General features: G+C 43.8%; 1 protein-coding gene across 8 annotated transcripts in view; it reads right to left on the bottom strand.

The window, feature by feature from the left end:
• Positions 1 to 27,642, bottom strand: part of jade2 (jade family PHD finger 2) — a 199,304-nt gene that overhangs the window by 84,910 nt on the left and 86,752 nt on the right. For all 8 annotated transcript variants that reach the window (XM_068043712.1, XM_068043711.1, XM_068043710.1 and 5 more), the window contains one exon: positions 787 to 971. In XM_068043712.1, coding sequence (XP_067899813.1) covers positions 787 to 971 — 185 coding nt within the window. The remainder of the gene's footprint in view (positions 1 to 786; positions 972 to 27,642) is intronic.

The following is a 27,642-nucleotide window of genomic DNA, read 5'->3' on the forward strand; positions in this document are numbered from 1 at the left end:
AAGCTGACACTTAAGTCATGATGAGCAAGTGAAGTTCAGACCGTGCTCCAATGCAATGAAGTAAATCCAAATTCTACAACAAATGAGATTTTATCAATGGGTTCTACTCCCTAAAGCAGAATTTCAAATTATCAGAAACTCTCAGGATTTCTTTCATCATTCAAGTACTCAGTCCTAGAAGCCAGGAATTGCATTAGCTCACTGGTCTCTTGAAATTGCATGTTACATCTTTGTATAATCTTTGTATATGCACTGTGCATAACCCCTGTAAAGGATAAGATATTATAGTGGGGCAAGAACAATTCATGCTGTACTGATTCTTCAGTGTTTTTTGTGTATCAGTGTCAGTATGTATGAGAACATGGAGAAGGGAATTACAGTTCCCTGAAAAGCTCTGTGTGTGTCTATGTGTGTATAACTGCAAGAATAAAAAGTCCTAGGCATGGCTGATAAAGCAATAACACCATTTTGTTTTCAATTATTGAACTACCTCACTCTTAAGCAAGAACTCTCTTTTTAAAGAATATCCAAATGATCTGCTTTCAACACAAGAGAGGTTTTGCTTGTACCAAGAAAGCTGCATGCAGAAAGAGTGAATCCCCAGATGCTGAACATTGACAATTTGTGAACCTCATCAGCACGTTGATTGCTGAAAAATCAACAAGAAAACTGAAGAGATCTATGAATGAAGAAGATCTATATAAATTTGAATATCCCTCAGCACCAGGGGAAGAGTACTATATCTGGGCTACTACCCTCACAGGTTAGAAAAGGACAAAACAATACCTGCTCCTTGAAATTCTGCATTCACCAGTTCCAACCAGTAGACATCAACCTCGTCAAGGTCATAGCGACATGTGCTCCTTGGTGGCAACTTCATGTCCATGTAGCCAGACTCAGAAGACTCGCAGCCAGTTTCCAACATTTGTTCCTTTGGAGCCAAAAGTGTTTTCTCAAATTCTGGTAAAACCCTACAGGAGTAAATGAGATCAAAAATTAAATGCCATTCTATCACAAACAATCTCAGCAGGCCACAATTCCAATCTCATTTTTTTTCCTTGATGCTTATATGTGAAAAAGGCCAACACGAACCTTGCTAATTTAGAACAGTCTATTGCAACTGACGTACAAGTTATTTGGGACCAGTTTATTAATGTACAATCTTGCATTAAAGGGAACAACACCACAGCACTGCACAGGGACTGATTCAGCCTGAACCTGTCTCAGCCCCAGGCCAATAATAATGCTGATAGCCATCAACATCCAGTCCACTTGATTGTGCAACATTCAAGTTATTTGCTCTTGTGAGGTGGTGTACTTGCTTCCTTCTGTTCATTTTTGTAACTAGACAGATCAGGATTCTTTCAAGAGAATTTGCTTACCCAATCATATCCTGTATTGGCAGTCTGAATGCAGTGCTGATCCCAGTACATTTTGGTGCATTTACACATACTGCACTGAAATACTCAGCAACAGACTGCACGATCGCCCTGCCAGTACAACCAAAGTAGTGCCATATCAAGTTGCAGCCAGAGGTTAGCCAGCAATAGCTTCTCCTCAGTTGCCTGCACATTCATGTCCAAAGTATCCAAGGTTTCCATCCTTGTCGACAAGTTGGCCCCTCAGTAACATTATTCAATGACATTCCACATGTATGCTGACAACATCTAGCTTTATCTAATTGCCACCAACCTCAACTCCATGAGCACCACTGTACTACCAGACTGCTGGTCCGCTACAAGTCATGGATGAATCAGAACTTTCTCCCACTGAATACTCTAAAAATTACTTGAGGCTTTCTTATTTGTCACCTGCCAAAAGCTACATACCTTTGCCCCTGAAGCTTGCTCAGACTGAACCCAATGGTGTGTAACATCTTCCCACGAGCTAAGCTTCAAACTCAGTATTCTTTACACCACCAATATTGCTAATCTTCACTTCAACAACATCACCTGTCTCTATCCTACCCTCATGAAACTCTTATCCAAGCTATCCACCATTTCAGGCTTAACTTCTCCAATATGTTCCTCACCAGCTTCCCAAGTTCTCTAGGGTAGGCGGTGGCGTAGTGGTATTATCACTGGACTAGTAACCCAGAGACCCAGGGTATTGATCTGGAGACATGGGTTCGAATCCCACCACAGCAGAAGGTGGAATTTGAATTTAATTAATAAATCTGGAATTAAAAGCTAGTCTAATGATGGCCATGAAACCATTGTCGATTGTTGTAAAAACCCATCTGGTTCACTAATGTCCTTGAGGGAAGGAAATCTGCTGTCCTTATCCGGTCTGGCCTACTTGTGACTCCAGACCCACAGCAATGTGTTTAACTCTTACATGCCCTCTGAAATGGCCTAGCAAGCCACTCAGTTGTACCTAACCGCTATGTAGTCAATAAAAAGGAATGAAACCGGACGGACCACCCAGCATTGACCTCGGCACCAGAAACGACAACGGCAAATTCAGCCCTGTCGACCCTGCAAAGTCCTCCAAACTAACATCTGGGGGCTTGTGCCAAAGTTGGGAGAGCTGTCCCACAGACGAGTCAAGCAACAGCCTGACATAGTCATACTCACAGAATCATACCTAACAGACAATGTCCCAGACACTGCAATCACTATCCCTGGGTATGTCCTGTCCCGCCGGCAGGACAGACCCAGCAGAGGTGGCAGGACAGTGGTCTACAGTAGGGAGGGAGTTGCACTGGGAGTCCTCAACATCGACTCCGGACCCCATGAAGTCTCATGGCATCAGGTCAACCATGGGCAATGTAACCTCCTACTGATTACCACCTACTGCTCTCCCTCAGCTGATGAGTCAGTACTCCTCCATGTTGAACACCACTTGGAGGAAGCACTGAGGGTGGCAAGGGCACAAAATGTACTCTGGGTGGGGGACTTCAATGTCCATCACCAAGAGTGGCTCGGTAGCACCACTACTGACCAAGCTGGCCGAGTACTAAAAGACATAGCTGCTAGACTGGGTCTGCGGTAGGTGGTGGGGGAACCAACACGAGGGAAAAACATACTTGACCTTGTCCTCACCAATCTGCCTGCTGCAGATGCTTCTGTCCATGACTGCAATGGCAGGAGTGACCACCGCACAGTCCTTGTGGAAACGAAGTCCCGCCTTCACATTGAGGATACCATCCATCGTGTTGTGTGGTACTATCACCGTGCTAAATGAGATAGATTTCAAACAGATCTAGCAATGCAAAACTGGGCATCCATGAGGCGCTGTGGGCCATCAGCAGCAGCAGAATTTTACTCAACCACAATCTGTAACCTCATGCCCAGCATATCCCCCGCTTTACCATTACCATCAAGCCAGGAGACCAACTCTGTTTCAATGAAGAGTGCAGGAGGGCATGCCAGGAGCAGCACCAGACATACCTCAAAATGAGGAGTCAACCTGGTGAAGCTACAACCCAGGACTACTTGCATGCCAAACTGCATAAGCAGCATGCAATAGACAGAGCTAAGCAATCCCATAACCAACGGATCAGATCTAAGCTCTGCAGTCCTGCCACCTCCAGTCGTGAATGGTGGTGGACAATTAAATAGGGCGGCACAGTGGCGCAGTGGTTAGCACCGCAGCCTCACAGCTCCAGGGACCCGGGTTCGATTCCGGGTACTGCCTGTGTGGAGTTTGCAAGTTCTCCCTGTGTCTGCGTGGGTTTTCTCCGGGTGCTCCGGTTTCCTCCCACAAGCCAAAAGACTTGCAGGTTGATAGGTAAATTGGCCATTATAAATTGTCACTAGTATAGGTAGGTGGTAGGGAAATATAGGGACAGGTGGGGATGTTTGGTAGGAATATGGGATTAGTATAAATGGGTGGTTGATGTTCGGCACAGACTCGGTGGGCCGAAGGGCCTGTTTCAGTGCTGTATCTCCAATCTAATCTAATCTAACTGACTGGAGGAGGTGGCTCCACAAATATCCCCATCCTCAATGATGGGGGAGCCCAGCACATCAGTGCGAAAGATAAGGCTGAAGCATTTGCAACAATCTTCAGCCAGAAGTGCCAAGTTGATGATCCATCTCGGCCCCCTTCTGAAGTCCCCAGCATTACAGACGCCAGACTTCAGCCAATTCGATTCACTCCGCGTGATATCAAAAAACGACTGAAGGCACTGGATACTACAAAGGCTATGTGCCATGACAATATTCCGGCAATAGTACTGAAGATCTGTGCTCCAGAACTTGCCACACCCTGAACCAAGCTGTTCCAGTATAGCTACAACACTGGCATCTACCCTGCAATGTGGAAAATTGCCCAATTATGTCCTGTACACAAAATGCAGGACAAGTCCAACCCGGCCAATTACCGCCCCATCAGTCTACTCTCAATCATCAGTAAAGTGATGGAAGGTGTCATCAAAAGTGCCATCAAGCGGCACTTGCTTAGCAATAACCTACTCAGTGATGCTCAGTTTGGGTTCCGCCAGGGCCACTCAGCTCCTGACCTCATTACAGCCTTGGTTCAAACATGGACAAAAGAGCTGAACTCAAGAAGTGAATTGAGAGTGACTGCCCTTGACATCAAGGCAGCATTTGACCGAGTATGGCATCAAGGAGCCCTAGCAAAACTGGAGTCAATGGGAATCAGGGGAAAATTCTCTGCTGGTTGGAGTCATACCTAGTGCAAAGGAAGATGGTTGCGGTTGTTGGAGGTCAATCATCTGAGCTCCAGGACATCACTGCAGAAGTTCCTCATTGTAGTGTCCTAGGCCCAACAATCTTCAGCTGCTTCACCAATGACCTTCAATCATAAGGTCAGAAGTGGGGATGTTCACTCATGATTGCACAATGTTCTGCACCATTCGCGACTCCTTAAATACTGAAGCTGTCCGTGTAGAAATGCAGCAAGACCTGGACAATAGCCAGGCTTGGGCTGAAGAGTGGCAAGTAACATTTGCGCCACACAAGTGCCAGGCAATGACCACCTCCAACAAGAGAGAATCTAACCATCTCCCCTTGACATTCAATGGCATTACCATCGCTGAATCCTCCACTATCAACATCCTAGAGGCTACCATTGACCAGAAACTGAACTGGAGTAGCCATATAAATACCGTGGCTACAAGAGCAGGTCAGAGGCTTGGAATCTTGCAGCGAGTAACTCACCTCCTGACTCCCCAAAGCCTGTCCACCATCTACAAGGCACAAGTCAGAAGTGTGATGGAATACTCTCCACTTGCCTGGATGGGTGCAGCTCCAACAACACTCAAGAAGCTCGACACCATCCAGGACAAAGCAGCCCGCTTGATTGTCATACCATCCACAAACATTCACTCCCTCCACCACTGACACACAGTGGCAGCAGTGTGTACCATCTACAAGATGCACTGCAGCAACGCACCAAGGCTCCTTAGACAGCACCTTCCAAACCCGCAACCTCTACCACCTCGAAGGACAATAGCAGCAGATGCATGGGAACATCACCACCTGCAAGTTCCCGTCCAAGTCACACACCATCCTGACTTGGAACTATATCGCCGTTCCTTCACTGTCGCTGGGTCAAAATCCTGGAACTCCCTTCCTAACAGCACTGTGGGTGTACCTACCTCACATGGACTGCAGCAGTTCAAGAAGGCAGCTCACAACCACCTTCTCAAGGGCAATTAGGGATGGGCAATAAATGCTGGCATAGCCAGTGACGCCCACATCCCATAAATGAATTAAAAAAAAACTTTACATAAGCTCCAACTTGCCTAAAATTTTGTTGCCTGCATCCTGTCCCACAATAAAGTGCCTATCATCCATCGCCCATTGTCATCAAGCTCCATTGGCTCCCTGACTTCCAAAATAGTAAATTCAATATCTTTATTTACAAATTCCCAGTCTATCTCTGCAGCCTTCTTCAGGCTGTGACCCTATTGACACTATTGTGACACTGTGACACTATTCTCCTGCACATTCATTTCCTTCCCTTTCACATTAATAGTAGAGTTTTCAGCCAACTCAGTATCTATTGCCCAGTACTTTCTCTGCTCCTTCAAAACTATCTCAAAACATAAGTCTTTGACCAGACCTTTAGCACTCCTACTACTGTGTCCATTTCTTCATTGTGAAGTACCTTGGAATATTTAATGCAGTAAAGAAACTGTGCAAATGCAAGTTGTTGTTGGTTATGCCCATCAGTCACAGTAAGAGTTCACTACTGCTATCCAAACAGGTTTCAAAGCACCAATGTTCAAGAAGTCCATCAATAAGTTTGTGAACTTTGCAATATTTTCCAAGCTGGCATCGGAAATTCCACTTTGGTTTGTGTTACTGGTGATGGAGGTAATGCCAGCAGAAGATTATCCTCAACCATGAGAAATAATATGAGCTCCTTGGGAAGCTAAAGTAAAAATTGTGGCCTGGAGACTTGTCTTCAAGAAGAGAGCTAGAGAGTCAGATGTTTGGACCATCTTAAAGACAAATACCCTCCTTCAGAAAACAGAATGAGCAACTAAAATTTGAAGATCTATAAAATAACTTCTTGTAGGACAGAGCGATCCATTCCTCCCAAAGGCAGGTGGTGATTCTGGGGTAAAATTATAAAGAATATTACTTGAAATAAATTAAAACAAGGCAGTTTAACCTGTGACATCTTTACTCACCTGCACAGTTGGGAACCCTGAATTCACAACAGTGCTGCAGAGGCTGCAGTGGAGTGGATGCAATTTGCATATATTTTGGGTATTTATATCAGGTACTTCATGACATCAAAAAAAAAATCACTAAACATGCCACTGAACCAGAGCCAGCACACTGCCTCCTCAAACTCTTCCTGAGAAAATCACGTGTTTCCTTCGGCTGAACCAGGAGCAATTTTCCAACCTGTGGTCCTCATTCTTGGTCTCATGCAACTTCAGCACCATTCAGACTCACATGACTCATGCCATCCAAATGTGTCAGAAAATGATGACGGTACAACTAACATAGCTGTTGGATGATTGGATGATGGCTTAGCAGTACATCATAACACTCCAAAGGCTCCCCAAAGTCAGTTGCCAGGATCATCCACTAGCTAAGGCACACTGTACTGCTTAATTCCTGCCACCTTACCATATAAACGCCATCATGTATATTGTATACCGGGGATGTCTAAACTGTAGCCTGTTGACCACATGCGGCCCTCAAGGCCAAAGCAGCTCAGTCCTATTAATAATGATTTCTTATTCACTGATTTTCCCTGTGTGGGGATATGTTGGGAAAAGGGCTGTTCTTAGTGCTCATGCCTCATTGAAGGATAAATCCTAAATCAGAGTACCTATATCTGTTCGAATCAGCAACTTTATATGTGACCCAATACTCCATTGTATGCATCTATGTTGTTCACAAAGACAAAAAGCCTGTACGCTCCCACTATGCACTATTCATGTCACATTTTATGAATTGCAGCTATTGTAACTTGGGAACAATTTTAATGATGAAAATATAAGATCACATTAGGAAAAATTGTGAAAAATTAACTATGGACCCAGAATGGGAATAAATGTAACACCCCTTCCTCTAAGTGTAAGCATTTATGATATTTTACTGGTTAGATTTTCAACAATTTGAGATGTGGCATTCCAGGGACATCATGTAACTGTCAGTCTTTCAGGAGGAATTCCGAGACTTCCTGCCACTGATACCATTTCCTTCCGTATCCACAACACTCCCTGATTGCTTACCCTGATAGTCAACAGTGCCCCTGCCAAGAGTTTATTCCCTAGGCAGTTTAGTCTGTGAAGCACCAGAGAGTTTATGAAATAAATTAACATCCATCAGTAGCGTGTACTGGCTAAAGCTTGAGGGAAGGCTCTCCACACTCCTCCTTGGCCTGGGATGGTTAGCAACTTGGACAATTCACAAGGGGAAGAGTAGAAAATAGATAAGCACTGTTGAAATTAACAGAACAGAGAAGAAAAAACAGTAAATTAATCATAAATCTTGGATGATGGCTATAAACCACTGAAGCTCCAATCTCAAGATTTGTAATATAATTTGCAACCAAGATTAGATTGAAATGTGTAAATATACAAACAATTGAAGACAGAACACTTGATTTATGTAAGTAGCATAATAATGTATATCCAGGTGAGAATCTGCAACTAAATATCCATTATTCAACATATGTATGAAGAATCTAAGAAAGCAACTGGTGAGTGTAGAAAATGGCAATGACAGGTAATAACAGTTGCTACTAAATAGAAATAGTACAGACAGAGTACATTAAATGGAAATTAAAGTGGAGATCTTTCACTCTAATGTGCTTGTGGTGTGTTCATGTCTCAGAAAATACAAGGTCAAGGGGAGCTAAGAGCACATTTTGCCCAATAATTTCCAACGATACAGCACTAGGGGCTCAAGAGGCTCATTCTGCAGGACTGAGTGAACCTCATGTCTCTGCACAAGGTCCAAATCCAATTCTTAAGATCTTTTTCATGCAACAGAGTTTGGTGTGCTCTGAGTGTCGCTTACTCCAGTGCTACCCTTTGTGACTGCATGTAGGTTGTATCCATTTGCCTAATTTAAGGCTCCTTCTAATTGTTACCTTTGTGGGGAAGGAAAGGTGATTTACTGCTGGATGTCTGAATGACTCCTAAGCTGGTGGTAGCTCTGTAACTTCTGCTGGGTCATAACATAGTCCTACAACTCCAGGTGCCATCCCTGCTACAGTGGTGACTGACTTGAGTGTGCTCCCTCTTGGCTGATTGGCAAGAATGTACGGTCACCCTGAAAGACAACTCCTTCATCTGTGCCTACTACTATTGTGTCTTTGCTGTTGGGAACTACCTCAGCATGTTTTGTTAAAGGGGGCTCCACTGGAGGTGATCCTTAGAGGTGCCACAACCTCCAGGGTGTACTGCAGTTCGATGAAGTAGTCAAACACCATAGAACGAATACTAATCACTTTAGTCATAGAGTCGTAGAGTAATTTACGGCACAGGAGGCCATTCGATCCATCGAGTCCATGCCGGCTGTCCACGGAGCTATCCAGTCAGTCCCACTCCCCCACTTGATCCCAACAAGCCCTGCAAGTCTATTTCCCTCAAGTGGTCATTCAACTTCCTCTTGAAGTCATTAATTGTCTCTGCTTCCATCACCCTTGAGTGCAGCGAGTTCCAGATTATTTCCCCCCTGCGTCTCTTGCCCAAAACCTACAATTTGTGTCCCCCATAATCCTTGTACCATTAGCTAATGCGAACAGTTTTTCCTTGTCTAACTTATCTAAGCCTGTCATCAACTTGTACATTTCTGTTACATCTCCCCTCAATTTCCTTTGTTCTAAGGAGAACAAACACAACTTTTCCAACCTAACCTTGCAACTAAACTCCTCCATCCCTGGAACCGTTCTGGTAAATCTCTTCTGCACTCTCTCAAGGAGCCTCAGATCCTCACAGTACCTTGCAGGGTGCTTAGCACAGCTGTAAAGGACTTGATGAATTGACAGAATAGCATTCTCTTTTACACAGATGGCATCAATCCCAGAACTCAGAAGCTGAGGGGGGCTTGTGTCTGCCCTCTGACCTACTCATTCCTGAAACTCTGCTGCCATCTGCACTTGCTTCTTTGCAATAATACTGTATGTTGCATCTGATGTTCCCTGCTGGAACTAACTCAGAATCTCCAGATTAAATAATCCTGGGCTGGGGCTTGCTCCAGGTGGTTTGAGTATTATGGTGTGCTGAGGTGGAAGGCTCTACAATTGGATATCGAAATGCAATGGGAAAAACATTTAATCCAATCAGAACCTTAAGCTGTGACAAATGTCATTTCCTAATACATGCCATACTATGTTGGTGCTAACTAAGTTTCCTATTGATAAAATGAGTGTCTGCAACAAATTCATGAAGGCAAGAAAAAGCAGCAGAGATAAGTAGCCAGCCAGGAGATGCAGGCCGACCATCTTCAAGATGCAGGCCGACCATCTTCATGGCCTTCTACAAAGGACATTATAGGCCTGCATCTGCAGAGCCACTTCCTCCACGTGGTCTGGGGCTCCAGGTTGGAGGAGCTGCCACCAGTTGTTAAAAAAAAATTTCTCTTTTGGTATGGGCTTCCTTTTTCTGTTATAGGTTTCTGCAAGTGATTGATGATACAGTGGCTGTTTAATAAGCACCGTCACAGTCATGCAAATGGCCAATTTGCCTACCAAAACAAAAGTGCAAGAATTCGCAGCATACAAGTGGGTGCCGGTGGTCTTTTTTTTTCTGTTAATTCAACATCACTGATGTTTGCCTGGAATTTATACGATTGTCTGCAAAATGCTAAAATCTTCTCAAATGATCAGCTTTCACCCAATGTGAGATTGCAGCTGGCTCCAGTCACAGTATGTTGCTGTCATGCCATACCATAGCACTGGAAGCAGAAACATTCAGTGGGCACATACCTTGGCAAACGTCTTCAATGTGTAAACTTCCTCCACACCTCAGCCAAGATTCTCCTCACTGGAGAAACTGCACTGCCACCTCTTCCAACAGCGTCTGGACTGAGGGGAGTGCCACTCTAAATGAAATAATGCAACGCTCCTTTGCCTCACTTTGTAGATTACCTTCAGATCCTCTGCCTGTAAAGGGGGAAGTTGTCCCTCCTCCTAGGCCCTAGCACTCTCCTTGGTTATTGTTAATATGTCAACAGACACAATTTCAAAACATTGTCACTGCAAAGCATAGAAAGTGCAGGTGATTTTTAAACACAGCAGTAATGCTTTTCTGCTGCTGTACTGATCACGCAAACCTCCACTCCCCCTGACCTCCAGAAACAAAGCACATGGACCAATCCAACCTTACAGCACTGCACTACTGTTAAAAATTAGGGGAATCAGAATATATTGGGAGGTCCCACACAGCTTTAATACCAGATGCACTCTCACAATTCTAGATCCAGGTAAATTTTAAAGGGGGTGCAGGAATAGAGAGACCTGGGGCTGTTAGGATACAAATTTTTGAAATGGACAGGATAAATTGAGAAGACTGTTAAAATGCACATGGCATCCTTGGCTTTATTAATAGAGGAAGAGAGTACAAAAGCAAGGAAGTTATGCTAAATCTTTATAAAGCACTGGTTAGGCCTCAGCTGGAATGTTGTGTTCAATTCTGGGCACCCCACGTTAAGAAAGATTTTCTAGAATGGTACCAGAGATGAGGGACCAGAGAAGCTGGGGTTGTTCTCATTAGAGCAGAGAAGGTTAAGAGCAGATTTGATAGAGATTTTCAAAATTGCAAGTTCTCCCTGTGTCTGCGTGGGTTTTCTCCGGGTGCTCCGGTTTCCTCCCACAAGCCAAAAGACTTGCAGGTTTGATAGGTAAATTGGCCATTATAAATTGTCACTAGTATAGGTAGGTGGTAGGGAAATATAGGGACAGGTGGGGATGTTTGGTAGGAATATGGGATTAGTGTAGGATTAGTATAAATGGGTGGTGGATGGTCGGCACAGACTCGGTGGGCCGAAGGGCCTGTTTCAGTGCTGTATCTCTAATCTAATCTAATCTAATCTACAACTGGTTTTAAATCGATTAAATAAGGGGAAACTATTTCCATGGCAGAAGGATTGGTAACCAAAGGACACAGATTTTGGGAGATTGGCAAAGAACCAAAGGCAACATGAAGAAACATTTTTTTTTACTCAGTGAGTTGTTACGATCTGGAACACACTGCCTGAAAGGGTAGTGGAAGCAGCTTCAATAGTAACTTTCAAAAAGGGAATTGGTTAAATACTTGAAGGGAAAGAAAATTACAGGGCTCTGGGGAAAGAGCAGGGGAATGGGATTAATTGCACAGCTCTATCGAAGAACCGGCACAGGTATGACAGGTTGAATGGCCTCCTTCTGTGCAGTATCATTCGATGATTCTATGAAATCTCCCCATAAATGTCATGGGAAGCTGGTGTCTGAAGGGTTAAATCAATTTTTCATGGGGAAAAAAATGAAGTAATAGGATAGGAGCTTTTGGGAAATCATTACCTAAGGTCCAACACATTCCCCTCAACCCCCCACCTTACCCCAGCAGTAATGTATAGTGGGGTACTATACCATGGGTGCTGGCAGACGTCTAGTATCTCTACTCTGCACTTGTTCTTCATTTGTGGACTATAATGAATATCAACAAATTATTGGACTCTGGGAGAATTCATAGTCAAGTTGGATTGTTCCCACACTGAACATCCACCACTTTTTTTCCACAAGAACTGATCAGATAGAGGTTTTCAGATCAGGAAGGGTTATGATAAGGTAAACGGTTCTAGATTATTTCAGTTAGACATTAGCAAGAGGACACAAATTTAGGATTGTCACAGAAACTACAGAGGTGTTTAAAAAATTTTTCTTACAAAAAAAGGGGTGTTACAATATGAAATTCTTTGCCACCAACCTTTGTAGAAGTAAGAGCCTATAAATTATTTTAATATTTAGTTATCTACTTGAAAAAGAGGAATGGGGAGCAGTGGTCTGGTTGTGTGATATCATGAGAATGGTAGGGTGAGGGTTCTGGCCTGTTCTATTCCAGTGGTTCTCAAAGTGTGGCCCACGGACCACCTCCAAGTGTCACAGACATGGCTGAGGCCATACCAGAGAACAGGCCAAAACACTCATCCTCACCACTCGCATGATGTCATATAACCAGACCAGCTCCCGGGTGTGCAGCACAAGTCGTCATAAGCACAAGCAACAACAATGTAGTTTTATAAGCAAAATGTATGTACTGTTACAACATACAACCGCGAGATCAGATTTTCACCACTTGTGGGTCTGAAAACGATGACGAATCAGCTGAAAGTGGAGCCTGGCATGAGACTGAAGCTCTCTAGCTTTGAAATGTGTGACCTGTTTGATGCATCAGTGTACAACAACTTGACTGATCTAACAAATAACAACAGGATTAATTTGAAATAGTCAGTAATATACAAGTTCAATGCAGTGTTGACTTTAAACCCTGCAACAGGCTATCCCTGTGTCGACAGAAGGTCATGCTCCAGTTAATGACAGAATTTGGTCACCAGCTCTATACTGAATCAACAGACAGCAAAGGCAGGTCTGTTCCGACATGACCAAGTAGCTGTGCCCATATTCTGGAGGCCACCTGCAGATCAATGCCAAATGCTTGCCACTGAATACAGGTGCCTGCTTTGGCAGTGCACCTATGTCTCCTCCCTCCACAGAGATTCCTCCTCCAAATCCACTGGTAAGCCCAATGAAATGCTCACGGTCAGCACTGGACTGCCTGCTGCAGGAATGCTGTGGGAGGTGTTCACCAAAGAAGTGCTGAATTGAATAAAAAGACCAAGTGGTTAGGAAATAAATGTGGTAGCTTAAAAGCAGAAAGTTCAGCTTGTCAAGTCAAAAACAGCTGTTGGAATGCAAATCTCAAAAATATGGCATTAGGCTTAACATGGGAGACTTTTTCAATGAATATTTTGCAGTACTCCCAGCACCGGTTTAATGCAGGCATTCAGTGCACCAAGAGCTGCACTGCAAAGTAGCAATGGCAACTTGGCATGGGACTACTTCCCTGCATTTACATAATTTTGTACAGGCTAATGAGGCCACCAGACACACACAGCACTGCCCCAAAACTTAAAATACTTCTGCTCAATGGAATGAAGAACTTGGTGCTAAGTCCACTGAGGCCTAGCCACTTGATTGTACAGGCCTCGCACACTGTGGGCAATGAGTCATTCCCAAGCACAACAATGGTCCTGTGATTATGTGAAAACTGGTCTATCCCAGGAACACAACAGCCTCAGCTTTTCACCATAGATATCAATCACTTGAACAAAGGGATAAAGAGTTGTATATCCAAGTGTGCTCTGACACTAAGTAACGTGGCACAATAGTGTCAATGTGAGCAGGAAGCTACAAATGGACATATACACATGAAGTGAATGTGCAAAGCTACGGCAGATGGAAAAGCAAAATACAGCAACTGTTGGAAATCTGAAAGAAAAGCGGAAAATGTTGGAAAATCTCAAGAGGTCAGGCAGAGGTGATCTAATCAAGGTATTAAAATAATTAATGGATCCAATTCTGATGAAAGGTCATCGACCTGAAACATTTACTTTGTTTCTCTGTCTATGGCAGACGGAGTTAAATGTGAAAATGTTCTGAGGTCATTAACTCTAGAGCTGAGAAAAACAAATTAGAATAATTTCTTGGATTCACTCAGCAGGTCTGGCAGCATCTGTGGAAAGAGAAGCAGAGTTAACGTTTCGGGTCAGTGACCCTTCTTCGGAACTCCGAAGAAGGGTCACTGACCCGAAACGTTAACTCTGCTTCTCTTTCCACAGATGCTGCCAGACCTGCTGAGTGAATCCAGCATTTCTTGTTTTTGTTTCAGATTTCCAGCATCCGCAGTATTTTGCTTTTATATTAGAATAATTTCTTAATGGGGAGAGACTTGGAGCTGTGGAGGAGCAAAGGGTATTGGGTGTCCATGCATACAAATCACTAAAAGCTAATGCACAAGTACAAAACGACTAATGGAATCTTAGTCTTCATCTTAAGTGGGCTAGAAGTCAAAAGTGAGGGAATGATGCTTCAGCTGTACAGAATTTTAGTCAGATTCCATCTGGAGCACAGCAATCAGTTTTGGGCACCAAATTTCAGGAAAGCTAAATTAGCCTTGGACGGGGAGATAGCTCTGATTTACCAAAGGTTTACCAGAGCTTAAAGGGTTAAATTATCAAGCTAGCTTACACAAACTTGGCTTGTATTCCCTTGCATTTAGAAGGCAGAGGGCTAATCTAATCGAGGTATTAAAATGATTAAGGGATCCGATTGGGTAGATACCAAGAAACTATTTCCATTGGTGGTGGAATCAAGAACAAGAGGGTATAATCTTAAAATTAGAAACAAGTCACTTAGAAATGAAATCAGGAAGCATTTTGTTACGTAAAGTATAGTAAAAATCTGGAACTCGTTCCTCAAAAAGCCCGTGGTAGCTGGGTCAACTGACATTTGCAAGACTGAAAATGGGCATGGCAATCGCAGTGCACATTAACCCATGCATGTTCTTTGCGTTGCAGGCAGCATGGTAAATTGGTGCTGCCTGCCCTTTTAAATGAATGCTGCGTGCAGCCAGCATTCCTCACACTGTTTATGAGCTGCATGCATCAGCCGGGGCCCCAATATTGTGAGTGACTAACACTACTTAAAGACAGCCTCCAACTCTTAAAGAGGAAGTGCACTGTGGTTGCAAGAAGCTGCAAAGCTCATTTTGCCCTTTCATAGGTCTATGTTTTTTCCCCCTTTTATTAGAAAGGTAGAACAAGAGAATCACGCTTACCAGTTGCCAGGTCACTACCGCTCTTTAATCAGCAGAAGACAACAATAACAACAAAGTACATTTATTAAGTACCCAAGCAGAATAATGCCTCATGGTACTTAACAGCAAAGGTGAATGAGGATGTGAGAGCCCTGGACTGGGGTTAGGGAGGCAAAAGCAAGGTCGAGGAGGCTGTTGAGAGAGTTAGCGAGATGGATTGCTGTAGCGAGTTTCAATGAGCATGGGCGCAATGACTGATGAACTGGTCCTGTATGTGTAGAGGGAAGAGAACAGGGGACAAGCCGTAAACCAGACTAAGAGAAACACGGCTGGAGATCACTGATGTAGCAAGCAGTGAGGACATGAAAGGATTTCTAAACACAAATAATGGCTTCGAAATCAACGTGCGGGAAGATAGAAAACCAGTGAAACTTGGCAAAAGGAAGGCAGATAGGTTTGTGGTCATTTCTGTGGATCAGGACATGCGCCACATAGTTTTGGATAAAATGGATTTTGGGAGGAATGGAGATGTGAAGGTTGATAAGGAGGGCATTTGTGAAATCAATCCACTCAATGAGAAAGCATCAATTAGACGTTCGGCAGTGTAAATAGAGGCATAGGGAGGTAATGATCTCAAGGCGAGAAAAAGGAATCCTGGTGACTGACCAATTGTGGGATATATAGGTCAACTCAGGGTCAAGGTGAACACTGAAGTTCTATATTGCCTGATCCAGCCTGAGAGGGCAACCAGAGAGGTAAATGGAAGCTCTACCCAAGGCACACAGGTGCTGGGGGTAACCAAAATAGCTGTAGTTTTATTGCTGTTGAAACAGTGGAAATATTTATAGACCCATTTAGTGCAAAAGGAGTAATTGCTAACAAGGTATTTCTGTCTACCCCAGGAACAGAGTGAGGCACAGCCAGTATACAGAAACCAAGACCATTCATCAAATCATGATCTGGTAACTCAGACTGAGTTAAACAGGAATCCTATACTCGACTGAATGAAGGAAGGAGAGGGAGGCAAGGAATAGGATTCTTATTTGTGCTAAAGCAGGGTTCGATTTGCTCATTGTACAACAAGGGGAAACAAAATGAGAAAAAAAACTTTGTAGACCTCAATGAAGTCGGAAAGTAGAATGCCTCCATTTTATCAAAGGTCAAATGTGATATGGGATACACAGCGATAACTATTAGTTCCGATCACATCTTCCCACACCACCCATGGCTCATGTTTTCAAAACACTTGCAGGTGTCATTCAATGCATGAACTGCCTCTTCAACCAAGACTGCTCCCCTGAATCTGAACAAAAAAAATCAAGTAAAATCTGAAACTAGGACACATTACTCTCAATGTTGAGATCACAACTCAGGCTATGACAGTTATTACTTTAATTAACTTTGAAATGCTGTCAAGTGCCGAACACAACAGTGATATGCTTTACTAGCGACTAAGAAGACTAGAAGTTAAAAATCTCATTATATTCTTCCAACACTTTCTCAAAAAATTTGAAGCAGTCAGTTGATTATTTTATTGCACATTCATACATTGCACATTCATAAAGTACAAATGATAAAATTATATTTTGAAATAAAACATATGGCTTGTAAATGACTGCAAGGCTGGTGAAATTAAAGGTTGCTTGATAAATGTTATAGAATATGTGCAGGATTATAAGGTTACTAAAAGGATTTCATTTTGTGCTGCTTCTGACTGTAACATGGCCAGTGTGGTCTGATGAAGAATGCTGAATATGTTGCTGAGGAAATGTGTGGCTTCTCTTGGCCACTTATTAAGATTATCTACCAAAAATGATTCCCCCAATTCAACCTACTCCAGTAGATATTGATGCTATTTATCAAACAAAGAGTGTCATCGATAGAATTCATTCACATTTGCCATAGTCTCAGACATAAGCCATACAAACCTCTGAAGGCAGGCATACAAAATCTTGGCAGCTGTCCAATACCTTGTTCTGCATCTTGAATATGCTTCAATACAGTAAAATACTCTTCCACACCATTGAGAAAAAGAATCAGATAGCCATAGGTTTCTGGCAGGTCCGAGGCTGAGGTTATCGCTGCCAGCATGCACCAAGTGGTTAAAAAAAAGCTACAAAAATTACAGTCAGTGGCTTGAGGAGTGCTATTGGACGTGGGTGTTGCAGTCTGAGTCAGGGCAAAGCCATTATGACTCACTGCTTTCTGGGAAGGTTAAAATTAGAGAAAAGATAGGAGGATCAGACTTACAATATAAATCAAAGAGTTAGTAAATACTTTAAGAAATCCAACTGGAGGAGTTCCAGCAAGTACACAACGCAAAGAAAAGATACTCGATTATCACAAAGTAACTGCATAAATCACCAATTTCATAAAACAATTTATCTTCTATGGATAACAGAATTGATTTGAACAGAATATGAGAACTGTTTTTATGACTTGTTGAATTTAATTTATCCTCCTTTTGACTGTATTTTTGTTTCTCTCTGCTTCTTATATCCTCTACCCCATTCCTTTGAATGTGAAACCAATAGAAGAGACTGCTCCCAAATATCAGACGATGCTTCTCACTTCCTTGATTCAGGCATCCAACTGAGATGGGGAGGTCACCATCTAAGCAAGGTAGACTCATGGCCTGCGGTACAATGTGAGGCCAGGGTAGTGCAGGACTATCAGTCACCTTTACTGCTGCTTAACGTTCGAAGTTTTGGAGAATTGGAGAAATAAGAATCTGTAAAAATGCTGCATCAAATGATATGGAATGACAAGGACTGAATGAGATTTTTGGTGGTGGTGGTGTTGATGGGTTCGGGATGTAAAACTCTGCCAAACTTCACTCTCCTGATGACTGCTGAAAGCACTCAGCTGTTGTCAGTGAGCAGTGGATCGGGCCTCAGCTCTGATGCCCACTCCACAGTCGAGTAGTATTCACTGTCACTAGAAATTTGGCCATATGACACCTGTGAAACTGTACCCCAGCAAATATCAATGCCTTCAGGAGAGAAAGTAAGGAGATAAAATTGGTAAAATAGCATACATTGCATATGACTAAAATAGTAAAGGAAAATACTTTATGATTTGATCATGAATTTGAAATTCAGTGTAATCTTAAGAGTTTCACTGATAGATTCAGTGAGTGAATGTACCCGCTGCTGAGGCATGAGCTACACAATTCCAGGAAGATTCCAGGTTCAGTCACTAGTCTGTGCTGAGCTAGTTAACATAAGCCAGGGTGACAGCAGTGAGCACTTTAAATGGCCTCACTGTTAGTCCCATTAGTGTCCACAGAATAGATAGAGGCAAAAAGCCACAGTTTCCACTCCAGCTATGATGTTGCAAATATGTGAATGTTGGAAAACAGCAGAATCAGGTTCACGTGCAATGCCCTGCTACGACCAGGTGAGAAAGGTGTCTCGGGGTCTTTTACTATCTTCAGCTGGTCTTATTCTAACAGGGTTTAATTTTAAACACACTGTGTTTTGAGCTCCCCCTTTGGTGAATCCTTGTTCACCGCTTTCCAATTATAAGGCAAAGAAATAAGCACACCAGGTGTTCTTAGGTTTAAAGAAGAAAAGTGAAATTTATTAAACCTACTTAAACTCTAATTCGGTTAACGCCGACGGATACAGGCTGTGCCCCACGCAAGCATGCATACGCGATACGCACATGCAAATAGAGACAGAAAAGAGAAGAAAAATAAAATGGAGAGGTTTGAGGCAATCTCTGAAGAGAGGTTTTTACTGTGCTTCGAGCTCGCTGTAGGGTACTTGATTGTAGGTAGTCTTGCTTTTCGTTGGGGCCTGGTATTCTTCTTAAACCTTTTTCACTGTAGGAGGTTTTTCTCGCTTGGGGTTCACATGTCTTCAATGGCTTCCGAAGCTGGTGAGAGTGAGATGAGAGCAGACAGGCGAGAGGTGTTCTCAGTCCAGGTGCAAACAGCTTTCTGAGTTCAAAATTCTGAGGCCAGTTCAAATACAAAAAACCAACAGCCAGCCAGTCATATGACTAAACTGGTCTGATCACTTCTTTTGTGTATTGGGGAAGCAAGGACTGGGTCCCTTGTTCCAACACTGTCCTAGCATGCAAATGTCTTTCCAGTCAGGGGCTTGGCAATTCCTTGTGATAGGCCCTCTTTTCTTCCCAATCACAACTTTTAAGTTTTAATGTTCAGGTGGCAAAATGATGTGTGCCTCAGTCTTGGCAGGTGGGGGGGCTTGCATGACAGCCCTCATAATTGAATTGCCAACCAAAAGGTTCTGTCTAGATTCATGCATGAATAAAGTTGCAGGGTACCAGAGAAATGCCAGCACCTCCAGGAAAGGACAAGACAAAATTGAAGAAGAGATGCTTGTATTGGGTTTCTATACAACTGTAAATGGTTTAGTACATAAGAATTCTGTGTCTGAAATAGGCCTTTGTTTTCGCTGGAGTCAACTACGGATAGAAGGGTAGAAATAGAGGGAAAAAAAGCCCCTGACCTCCTGCTCCTTTTTATACAAAAGCTATTTGTGGAGCTCAGTGGTTTTCAAACAGACAAATCAACAATAATAAATCCAGCTGTTTGAACCAGTAGAGTTCCTATAGAACGTCAAATGGGCTTTCACAATAAGTAAGAGTTCAGTTTAAAAACTGCAAATTTAAAAATTAAACCTAGCAATGAAGTCATTCCTATTATTATATTATCCTCCTTTCTACTTAATTACTTGAATGTTTGTCAGCTGTTCCTTATTTTTCTGGTTGCAACTCTTATTTAGGCCACCTGGGTTGTCATGATATATTTTTGCTGCCAAGGACTGTGGGTAAGTGACGTCACTTACAGACTCACTGGGCTGAATTTTCCTAGGCCTGGGGAGGCGGGACCGGGAGCAAAGTTGGAAAATAGTGTGCCGGGTTGGCTACCTGACGCCTTCCCGCCTCCAAGTGGTCTTGCCAGAGGCGGGGTCAACGGCAGCAGTGGAGGAGGCAGTTGGGGCCATTGCCCCAGCATGGACCCACTGGGATGCAATGGCCAAAGCCATGGCTGCAAGCCATCCTGCGAAGGGGATCCCCTTTCACAATGAGATCCTGACAGTTGTGGCCATGTGCGATTTTTAATTGTTCGCAATGCTGCAGAGAGCACCTCCATTTTGAGGTGCCCTGCCTGCCTAAGTAGCGCCCACCTCTCCCAGTGGAACTGATGGTCAGGCATCACTGCAGGCCCTCCTATTGGGCCTCCCAGTTTCCTGGTCCGCCCACCATCCTTAATTGGACAAAGGTCCTGGAAGCGGCTTCTTAGTTGACCGCCTCTGGGAAGATAGCGACCGACGTCGCGCCACAGCCACTTCTGGGTTCCCAAACCGGAATTGAGGAAGACACTGGGATCATGGCCCAACTGGGAAAATTCAGCCCACTGTTCATGCGCAAGATCTTCCCCCCACTCCACCGCCACCTTGACCACCCCCACCCCACTGATATTAGCATCTAATTGAATAAGAGATATCACAAGACAGAGCTGACACACAGGCAATACCACGTCATTATTAATACAGCAATACGAATACAGTACGTCGCGGCCTAGGTACGTGAGCACAGTGTATTCTGACCAGAGGAACAAGTAGTAGCTGAGAACAGTAAATAGAATAAAGCAATGACAAAAGTTATTTCTCTCAGAATATATAATAGAAATAACATCAAACACAAAAAATACTGAGCAAACTGGAAATTTAAGTTCTTTAACTGAATTGTGGTCAAGTGACCTGCTTACTGGTCTCTCTCAGCACTGATTTTGTTAGTAGGTGCATGACAGAAACCTGCGGAAACGCATATTCACTCATTCTTACCAACTTTGCCTCTCTGTGAAGTCATTTGTTTCTGTTCACTCCATCCCCCACAATGACATGGTCAATATCAGGAAGATATAGTTACATTAAGCATAACTGCAATTGTGCAGAGTGCCAGAGAACCCAAGTGCTGTGCCAGCAAGCTGCCAGGTTTGTGCTTTACAGAACGAAGCCATTTGATACTGGCACCACTGAAAACTCTACATACTTGGCTTCAGGATGCCTAGAGAATCCTAATCTTATTCCAAATACAGGATTTATCAAAATGTGTAGCAGATTTCTGAATCTGCCAAGTTGATCTCAATGTATCCCAAAATGGCAGGTAACAATAGGATAAGAGTAGCAATCAGATTGGATCTAAGGGTTCACCTTTCCTGTCTGGACGGCAGCCCTGGTTTCCAGTCAATATAAAATCTAACTGCCAAGAGTTGAAATTCTACCTTCTCTTTTCAAAAGAAAGGGCAGGTTGTTAATAATTCAGGCAAGGGGCTGCAGTGAACACCCAGCAAGGCAATTTTCACTTCAGGATCCAAAAGCATACAGCATTTTGTTCTATAGTTTATTTTATTATTACTTGCCCCTCCTTTGAGCTACTTGATGGCACTCAGCCAATGCACTCTATAACTGGCTATGAGAAGGTGCACAAAAGAAGCTTGGTTGGAAAGAGCAAGGGGATGGGGAACTCACCTTTCAGATCTTTCCATCCCTCCTGTGGAGAAACACCTGACCTTCACTCAATGCATGGCTGCAACTGGTCACTCGCAGGATGGCAAATTGATGAGCTTCATGATTCATGTGAAATAATAGCTCCCACCATACCAGCAGCCCTAGTTCAGCAAGAACGAATTGGAAACACTTCTGCATATGACTAATTCTGTTTCGAAGCCTTCCTTTGCAGCTCACCACAAAAAAGACATGGCTCCACATGCTTCTGTGCTGATGCTCACAACAAAAAGCAATGAAACAGAATTAGCATGTAGGTTTTTTGGAAGTCACCTTAAAAGACCACCATGTCATTTGGGAAGCACATCTGGCACTTAAAGAATATGGTATGCTGCCTCAGCCTGACTTTCCCAGAGCTCTTAACCTCCCTTTGTGAAATAATTAAACATCTCATAGTAAGGAAGGAGGATGAACCTCTTACAAACAATTTGCAGACCACAAATGGCATCCATGAATTAAAGGACTCACATCCTACAAACCACTGCTCTTGCTTTGATTTGTTGGGGAAGATACACAGACATACATGCTAAAACACCAGTGAAATAATCCTAACAAAAAAAATCCAAACTATCTCAAAGAAAACCAAGAGACTCCATTAATAATCATGCAGTTTTTGCTCAAGCTAACTCTTCCACAAGGACGACATCTTACCTACTGAGTTTCCGTTGATTTCTCTGGACTTGTTCAATGAAAATGACATTCCCCGATATGTTAAATGCCAGCTACAGTTGCGAAGAACTCTGCATCATCACAAAGAATTCACTTTCGGTTGCAACTGTCTAAGCTCATTTTGGAAAGGACCCCAGCAAACAGGAGAGAGAGAGAGAGTGAGGATGTTTATCCTGTCAGTCTGAATTGAATTTGAATCCAGGCTCCAGCAGTAAAGGCTAACCCGCTATACCACCAAGTTATAATAAAAACAAGAAATGCTGGAAATACTCAGCAGGTCTGGCAGCATCTGTGGAGAGAGAAGCAGAGTTAATGTTTCAAGTCAGTGACCTTTCATCAGGTGAAGGGTCACTGATCTGAAATGTTAACTCTGCTTCTCTTTCCACAGATGCTGCCAGACCTGCTGAGTATTTCCAACATTTCTTGTTTTTATTTCAGATTTCCAGCATCTGCAGTATTTCGCTTTTATTATACCACCAAGTTAGCTCAATATACAGTTCACTTTCTTTCTGGGAGTTTGGATTTCTCTAACAGAATTCTTTCACTGAGAAGTCTCCCTATAGTAATATATTCTGGTACATATCACAGTTCCACCCAGTTCAGCACATAAGCAAGATAGGTATATCACAATGTGTAATTTTCCATTTTTTTTCCCAATGTAAAGATCGGTTGGGGAAATGTTTGATTAATTGTTGATATGCAAATATCTGACAAACTCCATAGCATTCACCATTGACTCGACATTCTTTCTAACCATTGTCATAGGGGGTGGAAGTTAAACGTATAGGCTGAACTCAATACGTACATAGATCAGAATTTAACACCATGTGAAGCTGAAAGAGATAACCATCTGATTGAATGAGCTCATTAACAAATTAAGTTCTCATCAAACTTTCCAGGATAATGAGCTATCTTACACAAGTTATCCAATGTAACAGCACAGGATACTTCCTAATTAGGGAGAAGCAGCAAGCATGTCAAGTCAGTGTTTTATGTTGATAGTCATTTGTTTCATGCCAGTGTGCCAGATTCTGCTGACATAAGTCAGCTCAACTAGTTCTGTCTGTTAGTGCACTTAATGGAGGAGCAATTGGCCAACCCCTGAAAACCCATGCATGGAGATCGTGATGCGTGATTAATTCGTGCCCGTTCATGGCGTTGCAGGCACCATGGTAATTTTGTGCTACCTGCTGCTTTACATCATTTTTGCGAGCAGCCAGTGCTACCCACACTGTTCATTGGCTGCACATATCAACAGGGGCACCAATATCACTGATGGCTCGTGCTGCTTAAAGACAGCCTGTACCTCTTAAAGGGGAGATGCATTGTGGCTGCAAGAAGTGGTGGGAGTCATTTGAAAACTGAATCTGTGCTCCAATACATTCAGTGCTAGCTGAACATGTGAGAGAACACACAGCAAAGTTTTCAGACATCGCACTGGTGGAAGAGGTGGAAAGGAGAGACATCCCTTATCCGCAAGGGAATAGGTCTTACAGACAAAGCCTTAGGAGGCACTAGAAACAAGTAGTGGTGGAGGTCAATGCCTGGAACAAGGATGTCGTGCAGGAAGAAGTTTAACCATCTCATACAAGTTGTGAAGGTGAGTGAGTTCATCTTCAAATGGTCTATCCGACCAACTGCACCACTAGTCTCATCTACTGCTCAATTCACTACATCCACATCACATACCTACCAACAATCTCTATCAATCAGTATTGAAGCCTTCAAATCATATGCTTTACCTTGCCCTCACACAGCACTGTTACAAGCCTCGTACCCACAACTTTTGGCTCACATAGACTGGCAACAATTCAACCAGGACAGAAGATCACCCAAACATATTGCAGGACATTCACTGGCATCCATCTCTCTTTCTTGCAGGAGAAGTTGGTGCATAACAGGAGGCAGCAGGAAAGAACTGGAGGAGGACAAGTGCATGTTTTAATCCCCATGGAGGAGACAGTACTAGCCATCATGGGAAGGGGTATCGCTAAGGCTGTGGCCACTGGCAGGAATGAAGCGATGAATGATGAGGGTATCTGCATACCAAATCCCCTTCCTCTCATTCCACTTCTCCCTCACCCCTCAATCTCTTCTGACTCACAAACTGTAGTTGGTGTAAGCATGTATTTCTTACTTTGTCCTCTCCCATTATCCCAACTCAACCCTTGTTCCTTTTCCATTTCAGATACCCAAGAACTGGAACTTTCCCAATGAGTGCAGGAAGAGGAGGAAGACAGTGAAGGTAAAGAGACACCTCATTCAATTTACAACCACAGTCAGCAGTTCAGAGACTGATACTGCACGCATTTTACAGGCTGAGATAGAGGAGGGAGCTGCATATGATGAGGCACAGGGCACGTGTGTAGGACCCAGGCAGGGGGAAAAAATAGCACAGGTACCAGTTTGCCAAAGGGCGAAGTCGCACACCAATTCTGCTGCAGAGGAGTTAGATGAGGACTTTGATGGGTCAGGTTACAGCAGAAGGCTGATGGGTGTATACAGCCAAATGCTTGGTGCCAGAAAGCCTGCGCTCAACGTCAAGGAGCATGGAGCCCATCCTTTCCAACATGAAAATGGTCAAAGGGACTTCCCGGGTATCACAACAGTCCATCAATCCCTTCTCCAGCAGATCAGGGAAAGTGGCAGTGGCTCCATGAAGGATGAACCTACAGGCCTTTCTCAAGATAACAACATTTGTGCTATTGCCTGTCAGCCAGCCAGCCCAGACTGCTACAGCCCAGGCTGCAATGTTCAGTCTAAAGCTGGTCCTTCCAGGCACAGAGCTGCTCAAGGTTGCTCTCCAAGGGCATTTGTAGTCTCCTCAATTGGAAGTCAACAACCTTCCACCACCTGTGTTGCAACCACTAGGGAAGCACTAGCAGAGGCAAAGACAGACAGAAGATAAGCATGAAGGCAATGCACAAGGGTGATTAGCTTATTTTTGTATGCATTATGTCATGATTGCACTTATAAAATTGGATTTGAATGCGATTTTGCTGGTGGTTTTTATTTCTGTGTTGTGGGAAAGAGGACACTGTGAAGGTCAGTGATAGAGGAAAGATTATGAGCATGGTTCTGTTGGTGGATGGTGAGGGGGAGGGGATGGTGCAGTTGAGGTTACTGGTATTACTCATTAATTATTTCATCACGCAGACCCCAGACAGAAAGGGACTGTCTCATCTTGTAGCCTCCCTTTCTCTTCATGTCCCCCCAGTTCCTGTTCTACGTCCTCCTCTTCCTTTTATTCCTGCTCCTCAGCATCTTGCAGTGGCAAGAGCTGTTTCCTCATAATAGCCTGGTTGTGTAGCATGCAGCATACTACCACAAACCTTGATACTGGCTTAGCTGAGTACTACAGGGCTCATCTACAGCGGTCCATGCAAGGGAAGTGTTGCTTGAGGATGCCTATAATGTTTCTTGTGGCAGCAGGTCTCTCATTGTAGGCTTGCTGGGTTCGTGACTAGAGCCATGAGCTATGTCATAAGGGGATAGTCCAAAAGCCAACCTTTGACTTGTCGTGTTGAATGGCGATGCAGGCTCGAAGGGCCAAATGGCTTACTCCTGCTCCTATTTTCTATGTTTCTATGGTCAAATATAGCTGGCACAGAGGACTACTGAAGAATGAAGAAATTGTCACTGCTGCTGGGATAATGGGCTTTCGCCTGCATGATGTCTGTAATCATGGCTGCACATTGAGGGAGTGGAATCCCTTTTGGTTCATGAAAATGCAAGGCAATATTTGTGCAGACAATGGCACCTTGCACCATGGGAAGCCTGCAATTCATGCAAACTCCCATGTTCGTTTGCCTGCTTGTCTCTGGCAAGGGGGAATGAGATGAATCTTTCTCCCTGTGTATAGAGAGCTCACCTTCCTTTTGCAGCAATGTACTGTAAACTGTGAGGTGTTGCTTATACCTCCAGCAGAATCCTGCAAGGATCCAGATGCATAAAAGTTAAAAGCGACGGTCACCTTGACAACTACACGCAATGCTGTCCTTGCCCTGCTTTGAGGTTGCAATTATAGCTGCAGCAGTTGACAGATTTTTGTCACAACCTCTTTAGTGAAGCGAAGGCATCTCATGCATTTGTCCGCACTTAAGTTGAGGTTACAGACTGTCTCTCTAAAGGCCCTTTGGCTTCCGCCTGAAAGCTCTTCTCCCATTCCTCCTCCTCCTCCCTCTTCTAGCAGCTTGTCCAGCTCTACATTGCCTCTGCTCATTCTCCCAGTTATGCTCAAATTCTAGAGGAAGGCTTACCAGGGCACACATATCTGGAAACAACTTGTTTCAGCACAAACTTTTAAATCAACAAAAATAGTACTTCAGCACCAGCCTGACCACTTCCTGTAGACTATTGAAACTTTAGGGAAGTGTAAGAAAACTCCAAGAACATGTACAATTGCACCAGCAGCCAGAGGAAATAATCCAACTACTGGCCTATAACTCATTTGTGTCGCTCTTAAGTAGCCTTCCTGTTCCGCCACCAATTGAAGCCCTTAAGTGGGCAATTAATGCCCAGCTAAGTGGCTCATCCTGGCTTCGCCAGTATTAAACTAGCAGTGGGTAGGCCTGTCGCCACACCGGGAGCATGTGCAGGTTGTTTGCCAGCTGCGAGTGGGGGAGGGGGTAGTCCCTCATTAAAAGGCACTTCGTGCCTGATCGAGGGACCCGGCATCAGGAAGAGGGACCGTCAGACAGTCACCGCCCTGCCCTTGCTGCTGACCCCCTACAACTCCTTTGCGCAACCCCCACCCTGCAAAACCCCTCCCGCCCTGACTCTCCTGTGGTCCGGGTCCCTCGCTTCTGGTGGGTCCATTTGCAGTGGCACTGCTCAGTGAAACAGCTGCCGGTCTCTGATTGGCCGGCAACTCTCAGCAGGCGGGACTTCCGTCGCCAGGATCCATAATCCAAGGGAAGGCCCACTGCTGTCCACTTTGTTGTGTGTTGTTGTTGTAGTTGTAGCGTAGCTAGGGCATTAATGATAAAGTCTTGGAGTCTGGATAAGGTCAACTAATAACTTATTATTTACACATCTCTATTTACACTCTCCTCAAGCCTCTCTAGCTAGCATCCTTCGTGCTACTTTCTTCTTCCAAAGTCCATTACCGTGTGACAATTACATCATCATCACTATAGTGGGAGGGGTTGCTCTCACCGTCTCCAACATTAACCCTTTCAGGTCCTTATACTACAC

This window comes from Heterodontus francisci, chromosome 12 (assembly GCF_036365525.1).
Source record: "Heterodontus francisci isolate sHetFra1 chromosome 12, sHetFra1.hap1, whole genome shotgun sequence".
In the NCBI taxonomy this organism is placed as follows: Eukaryota; Metazoa; Chordata; class Chondrichthyes; order Heterodontiformes; family Heterodontidae; genus Heterodontus; species Heterodontus francisci.